The 12,537-nt window shown below is 53.3% G+C and overlaps 1 protein-coding gene across 13 annotated transcripts in view; it reads right to left on the bottom strand.

Moving 5' to 3' along the window:
- Nucleotides 1-12,537, bottom strand: part of DAB2IP (DAB2 interacting protein) — a 209,010-nt gene that overhangs the window by 36,293 nt on the left and 160,180 nt on the right. For 9 of the 13 annotated variants that reach the window (XM_061476493.1, XM_061476491.1, XM_061476490.1 and 6 more), the window contains one exon: nt 1,295-1,448. In XM_061476493.1, the coding sequence (XP_061332477.1) occupies nt 1,295-1,448 (154 nt within the window). Of the gene's footprint in view, nt 1-1,294; nt 1,449-8,359; nt 8,455-8,627; nt 8,750-8,854; nt 8,953-10,006; nt 10,302-12,537 lie in introns of those variants that run through there. The other 4 variants (XM_061476495.1, XM_061476497.1, XM_061476500.1 and 1 more) reach the window with 4 other exon arrangements.

The raw sequence follows: 12,537 nt of genomic DNA, 5'->3' as shown, positions 1-12,537 counted from the left end.
AACGTGTTCTCTTTTCTGTATGACTCCTCTTTACCCAACTCACTTAAAAATAAAGATTTTCTTCCTCCTCATGAGTGCACGACTTGTGCCATTTCCCTCTCAGTCAACTTTCTGCAAGCACTGTTCATATCCCTTCCCCTGCTCTTGTGTGCCGACCAGGAGTGGTAAACAACTCTTCTATTACGGATGTCACATCTATTTTCCATCTAGCTTCATTTTATCTTTCTGGAGTGGAATGTAATAGAGGCCATATAATTTACAAAACTGTTCTCCTCCTGACCTGCTGTTCAATGCTGCAGAGAATGAACAGCACTGGAAATTTATACCTCAGCCCACTTCTGAGTTGATGCTGGGGGCTGGTTTCTGCACGACTCTTTGTGTGTTATCTGTTTATAGGGTAAGAGATGGAACTTTCAATTCGTTTCTTTCAGTGTGCTAATGTCAGTGAAGAACCTTCACCTCTCCAGCTGGACTCCTCTTGGACATTTGGACAAGGCTGTTTTCACCCAGCACTGCCCACCCAAGGGAAACCTGCAGTTCAATCCATGCATCTATCTGCTCTTCTATGACCAAGTACAAAGAGGTAACCTTCCCTTCACGGTATCGTCCACCTCATTACTGCAAGAAAACCATTTCCCAGTTCCATAGCCAGCCACTGCCATAAGCAATACTACTTTGCCATCCACAATGCAGGACAAATGATTCCCAAGACATACTACACTGAGTTATCCAACAACAGACTGGTTTGTACGTGTCCTACTACCTCCCACTAGCGCAGACCCAACCACATGCCACAGCAGATGTTAAAAGAAAAATTGAAATACTCACAGATTTTTCTATTTACCCAAACAAGTGAAGCTTCAGTTTGCTTGCCCGAGTCCTCAACACTCCCACTGACAACAGAACGCTAGCTTTGTGACCACGAATAATGTCTTTGTGAGCACTGAGGAGGGATTAGCACTTTCTCCTATCTGTACGAACATGAACTACACATTTCTGCTCTGCTAATACACAGCCTGAAGTAGCTCAGCACCTGTGGTGGCAGCAAGCTCTGCTGCGACAACGGGTACAAAGCAAAGAGCTTATTGCTCTGATTTTGTGGATATGATCCCCCTTGGAAAGACAGGAGTAATTTTCTGCCTATGAAATGGCCTCTGTGTAGCAATTCAGAGGAGTGATGCTTTACAACAGTGAGAACCCACGCTCCAAGCCCACACCTGGCTCCCCAGCCAGCCCCGCCACAGCAGGAATGGCCCCTGGGATGGCCAGACAGACAGATGGAAAGGCTCCTTACCTCAAAGCAATAGTCCTGTCCCAGGATGCTACTGTGCACCGGCTTGATGACCACTTCTTCCTCCATACTGAGATCCAGAGCCTCAACAGCACTACTGGGACTGAGCAAAGACTCGTGGGAGCGCGATTCTTTCAGCCTCGGCATTAGATGGGATCTAGAGGAAAGAGGGAACGGGATCAGTGGATGCTTTCCTCCCCAGAAATTTAGCCCATCTGTTAACAACAACTGCAGAATACTCCTGGGAATTTTTTGCCCTGAGATAACAGAGGGCCCAGAATAGCAGGGACTGCTACTCTGCCCCATTTATAATGTGGTGAGCAGGTTCTGTTCCAGGCTGGTGTTCCAAGCCCTGATGCAGCCAGGACTACATTATCAGAGGTGTGCAGGCTGTGGGGCTCTGCACAGCTGAGCATGTCTCTAAATGTCTGTCATGCCCATTGTTTCCAGGTGGGTTGTAGCTGCCCCAGAAGGTACACTGTGCTTGTCAGTCCCACAGCTGGGTCTGCAGCACCTGCCTGCTGGGTCAGGAATGGGTTTACACACACGTGGAGATCCCATTAGCATCCTACTGCGCATCCTGCTGTTTCACAGCACCCAGACCCTACTGACAAAAGGAACTTACCTGCAAATGGGGAGGAATTAGTGACTTTACCCCTTGTAAAACCCCAGACCCATTTGCTCCCTGCCTGCAGAACATGGCCAGAGACCAGCACCGCCGGAGCTCCCATGCACAGAAACCCTTCTCCCTACCAAAGCTCCCTCATCCCTCTCACTGCTGCAGCTGGTGCCTGGATCCACACTCTGCAACCAACAACCCAAGGGCTTGTGTGTTACACACCTGGGATGGGGACAGTGTGGAAAATAAGGCCATGATAGCCCTATCGATTGATCTAAATGCTCTGGAGTCCCACTGGCAGCATTTAGCAGCAGGGGGCCCATAGACAGCAAGCAGCACACCATTTTCGAGACAGCCAATACAATCAATGGTGCTGTAACTCTTAAAGCAAAACCAGGGAGCTTAGGGGGAAAAAAACACAGCCAGGTACTCGCAGAGAAAACAGCAAAAGCAGAAAGCAGCAATGGGAAAATAACTGGAGAGCAACAGGAGCAGCTGCCTCCTCTACAGCCAGGACCATGTAAAATGGTCCTACTCCAGCCAGCTCACAAAGCTCTGATCCTGGTAACTCTGACCTTTACATCCTCTGTGAAGCACTTCAGGGTCTTCCAAAGAGACCACGTGCCCCTCTGCCTACACAGAGAGCACAACATCTTCTTCAAAGGCTCAGAAGGACACAAATAAAGGGAGTCTGAGATGCTCCCAGCACGGTTTTAGTGAGTGAAACAACAATGCTCCCACTATGCTCTCAGCCTGCTTTGTGTGTGCTGAGTTTTGTCGTTCTCCAGAATAAAGCTGACCAACCCACAGAGAAATGTCAATAGCACATGCAAAATTCATAGCTTCCAGGGGATCACACGCCAGGCTGAACCTAGGGACCAGCCAAAGGGGATGCTAAGATAAACAGCAGCAGAAGATAAACAGGTGCTGCTCTAGATTCGCCATTAAGATTCATGCAGCGGATGAGCCCCCAGGTGATAATGGATCAGCCTGCAGCTGGGTTCTCCAGCTGAGCATGCTAAATGGATGGCTTGGAGCAGGATACCCAGCCTGGGGACACGCTGCCCAAGGGTGCCAGGACAGCACAGCCTCCAGGCATCTCCCTGCATCCATAGAGGCCACAGCCAGGACCAGCCACAGGGGTACCCATGAGGGCATCTGCAGAAAACCAGACTCATTCCTTAGGGGACAGCCCCTGGCCCTCAGATGCTGAAAGCCTGGGTTAGAGCACCCCAGTGCTGGATCAGGAGCCATGCCTTTGAAGCACAAGGCTCTCCATCCCATTAGTGGTTCTTTAAACTGCCCACTCGCCCCAGAACTCTGTGGTGAATAAACTGATCTCTAGGAACTGGGCACAGTCGTTTGCCAGTACTTTGTGGTGATTTTCCACTCTTTTCACAGAAAAGGGTCCATATCCTTTCCCTCTGAATGCTAACTCTAATACAGGCAGACAGATCAAGTTACCTCTGGACACCGAGAGCAGAACTAATATCCAGCAGCTCAAGAACTGACAATACAGCCTGCTCACCAAGCCCACAAGCAAGGCATTTAAAGTAAATCTTATTTCTATATTTGAGAGGTGAAATTAGAGAAGGGAAGACCACAAGCTAAGGCTTGGATCCTCGTGTGGACAAATATGAATATGGATAAACTACACCCGCACCTCGGGAGCTGTGACACGAAGATGTACATGGCTCAGCCGGACCCCTGCGTGCTGGCCTAAGGCTTTTTGTTAAAACAAGTTTATTCTTCATGTAAAACTCCTGCAGCTGCAGGGCCCCGGGGCGAGGGGAGAGTGCAGATGTGCGAAGATGAAGAATTACCAAGGGAGAGCTTCTCAGGACATATTCTGCTCTCACCACATTCAGCAAACACGTATTTATATCCCTCCATACTCTGCCATATGCCTCTGGGAATCCCAAAATTAATGGGACTTTCCTTAGGCAGGAGGCTGTTTGTCAGGTTCCTGCCTCGGCAGGACCCGCTCCCACGACGTCTCTTACTCCCGAACGATCAAATCCAACCCAGGTCAGCAACAGAACCATTTGTCACCAGATGCTGCACTGTACAGAGGGAGCGCTGCAGGTCTCCAATCAGCCCTAAAAGGCTCAGCATCTGTCTGTGTATCAAGAGCTAAATGGGGAGATGTCATTAATTAGAGACTCTGGTTTGAAATCCCAGCAGAAGGGATGTGCCAGAGGCAGCCCTGGCAGAGCAGGATGAGAGCTGTCTCTGCAGAGCATCCTCCCAGGGTGACTGGCCCCATCCTCTCTCCAGCACACCGGAACCAGCCCTGATGCTATGGCACTTAACCCATGGCAGTCCAGGGGGTCTGCAGACATCCCGGAGTGCAAGGAGGGCCACACACACCACCAGGCTTCAAAGGACACACAGTCCTTTCATTTTCATACCCTGTTGTAGAGCAGAGCGCGTTCCTCGCGTCCTTTGGTAACAGCATGACATTTGCAGCAGGAGGCCATTTACTGGAATATGTTTGCAAGTCCCTGTTGCAGCCCCCCCAGACTTCCTTTTGTATTAACAGCAAGAGAAGGATCTTGCTAAGGCTGCAAGCTGCTTCCCTGACCCCGAGGGTGGGAGCACTCTGCTTACTGGAAGGACCACTTAGTGTTGCCCCACTTTGGACAAGGAAAACATGAGCCCGCTGTGTTTGTGTTACACTGAGCAAGACCTGTACTGCATCAGGCCATAAAAGATGTGGAGAGCTTCATCCAAAGATGATTTACTGGGCAAGGGCTAGAAAATCCCCATCAATTGCACTCACTGATGAAGAAGTGCAGAAATACTACACACACGATGTGACAACCCCCTGGGCAGAACAGCAATACAAGCAGGAGGTGGATACTCCTCAGCCCTGCCTTCACCCAGCATGGGCAGGGAGCAGCACTCATGGCAACAGAGGTACCAGAGCACTTGTAAACTCGTGTTCTTCCTTAACCATCCAACATCCTAACAGGCAAACTCACCTGGAACATCATTTGCTTACCGTGTATGTACACTTCCAAGGTGACACGGGTACTTTGCTCAAACTCATCTCTCTATCATCACTTTTCAAACGCTGCCCCTGGGGCCATCCACTCTCCTGCTCTAATAACTCGCCGTGTATTCCAGGTCCCATCCCAGCTTACGTGAGCTGATCAGATTCAGTTCCTACACTTCTGCTTTAATACGGTGGGAACGGGCAGCTGCCCAGAGAAATCTCTCAGCAGGAAGCCCTCCTTCCAAACAGCACGTTCAGTTCTTTTTGCCACAGGCCTTATTTTAATCCCTTTCTACTTGCCTGAAGTTCAGCTGAAATGAAGGAGGGGGGAAATCTCATAAAAGACCACATTAGTTCTAAAGAGAAATAACTGCTACCGGCGCTGACCTGGAGAGTCCTGCAGAGAGGCAGCCAGTCTCTCGTTATTAAAGAAGAGGTTTACTGCCCACGAGCAATGACAGAGGATTGTTGTTCTAAATAATGAAAGTCATAAAACATTTCCGTGTGAAGGGATGCCATCCCCCTCCGCCTGCTCCTCCTGAGCAGCCAAAATTAGGGCCGTCAAGGTTTATCAGCACACCTCATCCAACCAGGAGCCTGTGGGCTGCAGAGAAACAAGCTTGGAGGGACAATCCAGTCGCTCCTCACCAAACTCCAGGCTGGATTTGGATCAATGGAGGCAGCAACCAGCCCTCTGCAGCAGCAGCACCACCACACACACTGCCCCGGGTCCAGGCTGCATGTTCTTTCAAGAACAAAGATGCTCTGCTGAGGCTACAAGGGAGGTGAAGATGGAGGGCCTGTCTACACAGACTGCTTCTGGAATAGGTCTTGTGTGTTTAAACTCATACACTCTTATTCCAGAATTGCTTTCTTGTGAAGACAAGCCCTCAAAGGGACAACCCCATACGTTTTCAATACAGAACCTCACCTGCCTGAAAGCACCCAGCTGCTGCTTCTGTGGTTTGATGATGAGAAATTGCCTGTTATTTTGGAGGGAGAGACAGAAACAAACAGGGAACCTAGCTGGGGAGCCTCAGAGGGATGGAGCAGACACCAAACCTAACACTGAAACATGGCAAAGAAATTAAAGAGTCTTTCTTGAATCTCTTACTGTTCGTCCCATTAACACCAGCTGCAGTCAGTCTTTGCAAAATGCATGCCTCCCTGCTGTCAGAGGGATGTGATCTCCCCACTTACACTGTCTTTGTGACACGTCTCTCGGTCAGGAAACGATCCCTGCATTCAGCTTTGCAAGGGCTGACAGATCTGACCAGCTGGGAAGAGGGTCTTTAGGGCAGCCCTCAGCCCCTCACCAGCACACACCCGCTGCAGGGGTCCTGGACGCACACACACAGTGGAACAGTCCCTGAGACCCACATGCAGCATCAACAGGATTTAGATCTGTGTCCAGCCTGGGGATTAGGTTTTGTTCTGGCTGAGAACAAAGTGGACAACTCCCCCAAACTGATTTGCAGCATCAGATGGGAGAAGGATTTTAGCAGTCACAGATGGGAGTAAATCACAGCCCATCCTCTGCCAGCTTTACCAGGGCACACAATCGGGACAGGCTGTCCCACCCCAGGCTCGGAGCATCGCTGCTGCTGGTTACAAAGTGGGACTCTGCTCTCTGCAGAGCCCAAACCAGTCTGATTGCTGCGTTTCTTCCTGCAGTAGCTGCAACCCAGCTCCCCTGCCCAGCAGCAACCCCCACATCAGCACCGTGACTCCCCCTGCCCAGTGCTGACTTCTCCCAGCCTCCTGACCCCTGCTGCGATTCTCACCCATTCCTCCCCAGTGCCTCATCCCGCTTCAATTTAACAAATAAACACAAAAGTGATGCTCTGGGAACAACCAAGAACAGCACCACAAGAGCACGTGCACACTCCCAGAGGATGACAGAATGTTTTCCTTTCCTGTAGGACAGGATGCATAGATGAAGTCTCAGCACGCAGCACATCCCTCCCCATGTCCTGCTAACCTGGCCTTTCTCCTGCAGGTCTCTAGATGCCAGCAGCTCCCTCTGCCCTGGCAGGGCTATGGTGGGCTGAAGCAGAGGGGGATGCTCTGCAGCCTTTGGGGTTGCAGGTGCTGGGAGACACCACTCAGAGCACTAATGACATGAACCTGGTGCCGCCTCTTACCCTTCCTAACGCAACACCTTGGCTGAGCCACACAAAGGACATGTAATTAAACTAAGTAACACCTGCCCTTGTTTTTAGGCTGTTCTCAGTTTTAACCAGCAGCAGAATTAATTACATTCAAAAGAACTCTCAGCCCATGCCAGACTCCAAACGTTGTTTTTGCCAACCCGGAGGATGATTTTACCCCGTGACATCCACCTGAGCGTGGACGTTTGTTTGTTTAACATTGTGCCAACGCCAGGTTTGGCTGTGACAAACCTGCAGGTCCAGCACAGGGTAACCAGCAAGGACATGGGCTGTGTTTGTAACATGCAACATGAAGGAACTGCAAAAGCAAGCAAAATGCATCAACAGCAAGAGGCAAAGGATGGTCAGAAATATACCTGAGTTTCAGTGACCACAACGTGAAGAAGCTGAGGGAGTAAAACTCCTCCCTCTTTCCCAAGAGCAGGGTGGCACCAGCATCTCGCTTTCAACAGAAAGCAACACTTAATATAAAAGAAAATTACCTTTTCTTATCCCATCAGCCTAAACCAGCATAAACAGTGCCACATCTGTGGCATCTGATGCAGACAGCAGCCACAGACCCAGCGCTCCAAGCTGGAGTCCCAACCCTAGCAAGGCTCTGAGAACCAACACCAGCCTCTGGGGTGAGCAGGGACTGCAGAGCCCCCCAAACACCCGGGGAACCTCTAAGGAGGCAAAGCCAGGAGCCCCGGATCCCCCCCTACTCCGTCCCACAGAAACCCGGGGTGCTCCCTGGATGCACCCGGGACAAGCTCCCGTGGCGGGGATAAAAGGGTTGATTTTTATCACTGAGAATTTTGCTGGGCGCAAGCCCGGCAGCAGAATCTGCACAAGAAATAAAGCACAAGGCAGGGTCTCTCCTCCTGGCTTAACCGTAAGGAAACGGAGCACAAGCCCCATCTCCCGCACTACGGCCAGAGGCGGCTGCCCGAGCCCGCGACGACGTCTGAATAAATAACGACGAAAACAAATTCTTAACGCTCCGCATCGCGGCCGGAGCGCAGCTAAAAATAAGCGAGGCGAGGCAGACCGGGCCGACGGCGGCAGCAGCCGCAGCGGCCTCACCCCGGCCCCGCTCCGGGCCTCCCCGCACCCAGCCCCGGTGTCCAGCGGCGCCCTGACCCCGCCCGCTCCGGCCCCGCTTCCCCGCCGGGCAACGCGCGGGTCCGGCCCGAAACAGCGCCCGCCCGCCCGAGCGCTGCAGCGCGGAGTTGGCTCCGTAGAGCGCGGGCAGCGCGGCCGTGCCCGGGGCGCGCACCCAGGGGTACGCGGACACTCACCCGCAGGGCCCGCTCCCGCTCCGCCTCGGCCATGCCGCGCTCCGCCGGCCGCGGGCGGGCCGCTCCTGAGCCCCGCCGCCCCGGGCCGGCCCCGCCGCCGCCCCGCCCCGCTCGGCAGCCGCGCCGCTGCGGGCCCGCCCGATTGGCTGCGCTGTAGCTGGGCAGAGCGCCCCGGGCCCGCTCCCGCTCCCCGCTGCCGGCTCCGGGGGGTGCGGGCCGGGATCGCCTCCAGCCGCCGCCCGCCCCGGTGCGCCGCGGAGCCGCTCACCCCTCGCCGTGATCCCGCCTGCCCCGTGCCCGCGCTCATCGCGTTGTGATAAACCCCGGCAGAAGCCGCCTCTCCTCAGCCTTTATTCCCGCAAGCGCTGCGGGAGGGCGCTTCTTCCTTCCCTCGCCGCTCCCCTCCCTCCTGCTCGGCCCGGTGCGTCCCGCGGGACCGTGCCCGCCGCCCGCCCCGCACATGCCATTCCCATTTTGGGAAGCCGAGTCACTGACCTTCGCAGCAGCGCAAGCCAGAGCAGGGAGTAGCGCCTGCAGCAGCAGCCGCCCGCTCCTGCGTGAGCCATGACCCGCACCCCGGCCCCGCATGAGGCTGAGCGGCGAGGCTCAGAGCCCGACCGCGGGGTGGTTTAAGTGCAGAGTCACGACACACGGTGCCCGGAGCAGCAGGTGAGTGCGGGAGGAGGAGGACGCGAGGCGGTGGAGAACAGAGGGGATGGCTGCGCAGCATGGTCCAACTGTCCCGATTGCCACCATCCTCACCCAGCCCACGCCGACACGTTCCCAGAGCCAGACTGCTGCTGTCATCCTGGCGTATTCAAATGCCTCCATTACTCATCAAGAACAAAGTAGGATTTCGAGTAAATGAAAAGCCACCACATGGCACCGTCCCCTGCCTGCTACTTAGGGCTGCTTCCTTCTCCACTTCTCAAAGGCTGCCGTCCATGTCTGCAGCAGATCAGAAATCCTCCAGCTCGGGCAGGGCTGCTCCGGATCAGGGAGGAAGCAGGTACCAGGGCTGCGAACGCTGGTCAGCATCGGAAGGGAAAACGAGAGCAGAGGTACATATCCCTGATCGGAAAGAACACTCCAGGTTTCCCCACATCAGAGGGGAAGGAAGCAGGTCTTGGAGTGGGATATAGGCAGGTCCTGCCCAAGGCAGCAGGCACAAGTCTTGCCTCCTCCAATGACTTCCAAGCCGGATTCCTGCCCGGATTATCCCTCCAGCCAGCAGCACCACGCACAGCACTGACAAACGGGTCAAAATCTGCAGGTTCTCTGCCCAGTTCCGACACTAACTCCCTGCATATCCTCTGCTCCTCAGCCAGAGAGGTGGGCAGGACCCCCTCCCAGCTCCAAAGGATGCAGGAAATGTGGAGGACTGGCAGCATTGCTGCTGGGCTTGAATAATCAGGAGCACCGTCTGTCACCTAAGGCCACTGGGGTCCTTCCTTCCATGGTACACGGGTCCCCACCGTGCCCGGGGACGATGGCATCAGCTCAGCAGCCCCAGTCACTGCATTCCTTCAGGGAGCACAGGCAGACCCTTTCCCCTTGCACTCTGCAAACACTGCTCTGCATTTAGCACATTTTACCTCATTTTTACCTCCCCCCATTCCCCCCAGCAGCGGTTTGAAGTTCTCTCACCCTTTGCTGGCAGCTGCCACACAGCGAGACAAGCTCACTGTCCTTGATCTGCTTTTCAGGGCTTCTATAAAGTAGGGCACCAGCATCAACCCAGCGTCAGGCTTTTGATACATTGCTGGAGTAGCCAAAAATAATAACAGGCAGCTTCAGTCAATCTTTTCTTTCTCCAATCTGCAGCGGCAGCAGCACAGGGGTCCTTTGTGTGCCAGAGCAGAAGTATGGTGCACACCGGACTGAAATCCCGCTCAGCATCCCCCAGCCATTCCAGCCCGCGAGCCGGGCTCACCGGCAGCACCCAGGGAGCCTTTGGCTTGTGGGGTCCCCTCTCCTACAGCCATGCTTTGCTCCCCGTGTTTCTTTTAGCACCTTATCTCCCTCGCTGTGGCGGAACGCTAAGGTCAAGTTACAGTTTTACCAAGGCTGTTATCTTCCCGGCAAGGCAGGAAAAGGCAGAGCCTGAACTTTGGAATGAGCCCTCAGAGAGGCAGCAGGACAGGAGAACCAGGTTCTCTGCAGCCCAGCGCTGGAGTGTTCTCTGCTGCACATTCACACACAGCATGAGGACAAGCTGGAAGGAGGTACGGAACCCAATGAGCACGATGGCCTGCGTTCCAGCAGGAAGCAGATACACTGGGAATGGTGGCAGCTCCAGCTGACGTAAGGACCCAGCGCAGCTGCACTGCTGCTGCCAGCTGACATGGCAAGATCCAGCGAAAGAGCTGGGAACTGCCCAGTTGGATTTCCCCTGTTCCAGACCTGAAATTCCAGAAGGTCAGTCCGTGCAGGACTGGCACAGGAGCCTGGCATTGGGAGATGAAGGAATGTGTGATGCTGGAGCCCACCGGCACTCTGTGTATCCTGCTGCTCTTTCCCACCTCCACAAATAACAACTGTTTCCCACCAGTGACGTGCTGCCATGGCCCTGCCCCAGCCATCGTGCTGGGCTTGGGCTGGTGTCTAAAACACACAGCTCCTTGGGGCTGTGGGTCTGCATGCACAGGTCAGTCATTACCCCCACACCTCTGCAGACCAGAGCCTTGGGGACGGCTCTTTTCCCCTCCCCATGGAGTGGGAGACCATAAAGAAACCTCACACCTTTGACTCAGTGTTGAAATACAGTTGCAGCGGGCATTGCCACCACCAAAAAGCAGCTAATTTTGTTCCAAGGCAGGGTTTATCCCAGCTTCCTTCAAGTAAGCTTGTACCTCATTCCTCATCTGCACAAGGTGGTGTTTCCCTGCCGACTGTTCTCCCCACAGGCGGCTCTGAGGGTGATACACAGGTGTACAACAGTCAGAGCTAATACTACCATTGCCAACACCAGCATCCTCCCAAGGTACAGTATGTGACCTTTTCCCCCTCTTCACATTTGCACCTCCTGTTCCTGTGGGATCCCAACACCTACCCAGTGACTCACTGTTTAAGAAGTAGCACTTGTGACAGGAAAGCCCCTGCACTTCATCACAGGGCAGGTAACACAACACCTTGGATGGGTTATTACAGCCATTTCCATTCACAGTTAGTTCAGGGATTATTATCTGTATTATTTCTAGTCCTCTTTCTCTGGGTTGCTTTTCCTCCTTGGTCCCAGCCAGGCCTGGGTTATTCCCTTTCCTCGGCTGGATAGAGGAGGATGGTCAGACACTGCTTTGCCTCCAGTCCTCTGGGCAATGACCTTTCCAAACCCCTGCTCTGTTTACCCTTTTGAGCTCTTAAACCCAGGTATCTCTCACTTTTTATTGACTGTGAAGCCAGTGCTTTATCACCACACTGTCTATCACTGGGGAAAAAATGAATGCCCTAAAAACCGTGAAGAGTTAGTAGTGGAAGGGACTGTGATTATCCACATTTATTCCACTCTTACAGTTAAGATCAAATACCTGGTGATGTTGTAAAAAGCAGTTTGAACGATCCCATATTTCAGCCTAACTAACATGAAAAGACATGTCACTGCAGAGCTGGCTGGCTGTTAGTGGGGTGGCCATGGTTGTCATTGTGGGGGTCTTCTGAAGAACTCTCCAGTGCCTGTACCACAACCTACAGCATCATCAAGCAACATCAGATTTCACGGCAGATACCATTAAGCCGGCTGTCAGGACTCACAGTGTTCCTCCATCGAACCACACATTCACATGGAGCTCAGCAGCCTGAACCCTTGGTTGTGTTTGCGTATGTTTTGTCCCTCAGTTCAGTTCCAAGCAGGTAATTTGAGGCTGAGGGCACAGAGATGCCCCAGGCTCTGCAGCCAGCTTAAACACAGGGATTATTAAAGATTCCTTCACCCGCTCTGTTCCGATGGGCTGGATGCGCACAAGAGCCGGGCTGCAGGCATGAAGCAGAACTGACCTCTGGACTTCCTAAGAACCAGGCACCATGTCCAATAGTATTTACACTGAAAGAATATTTAACCTCTGACTAATGCTGCCTTTTACACCGTATTTCGTAGCAGCTGGGCAGTGGGTCTGGACCGGCCAATTTCTCTTTGCTTGTAATTAGCTTCACTTTTCTGCTCTCCTGAACAAGCATTAGGC

This window comes from Pezoporus flaviventris, unplaced genomic scaffold (assembly GCF_033815535.1).
Source record: "Pezoporus flaviventris isolate CSIRO_AGI_PZ_B2104156 unplaced genomic scaffold, CSIRO_AGI_Pfla_v1 ptg000097l, whole genome shotgun sequence".
Classification (NCBI taxonomy): Eukaryota; Metazoa; Chordata; class Aves; order Psittaciformes; family Psittacidae; genus Pezoporus; species Pezoporus flaviventris.
This window is presented reverse-complemented; position numbering and strand designations above follow the sequence as displayed.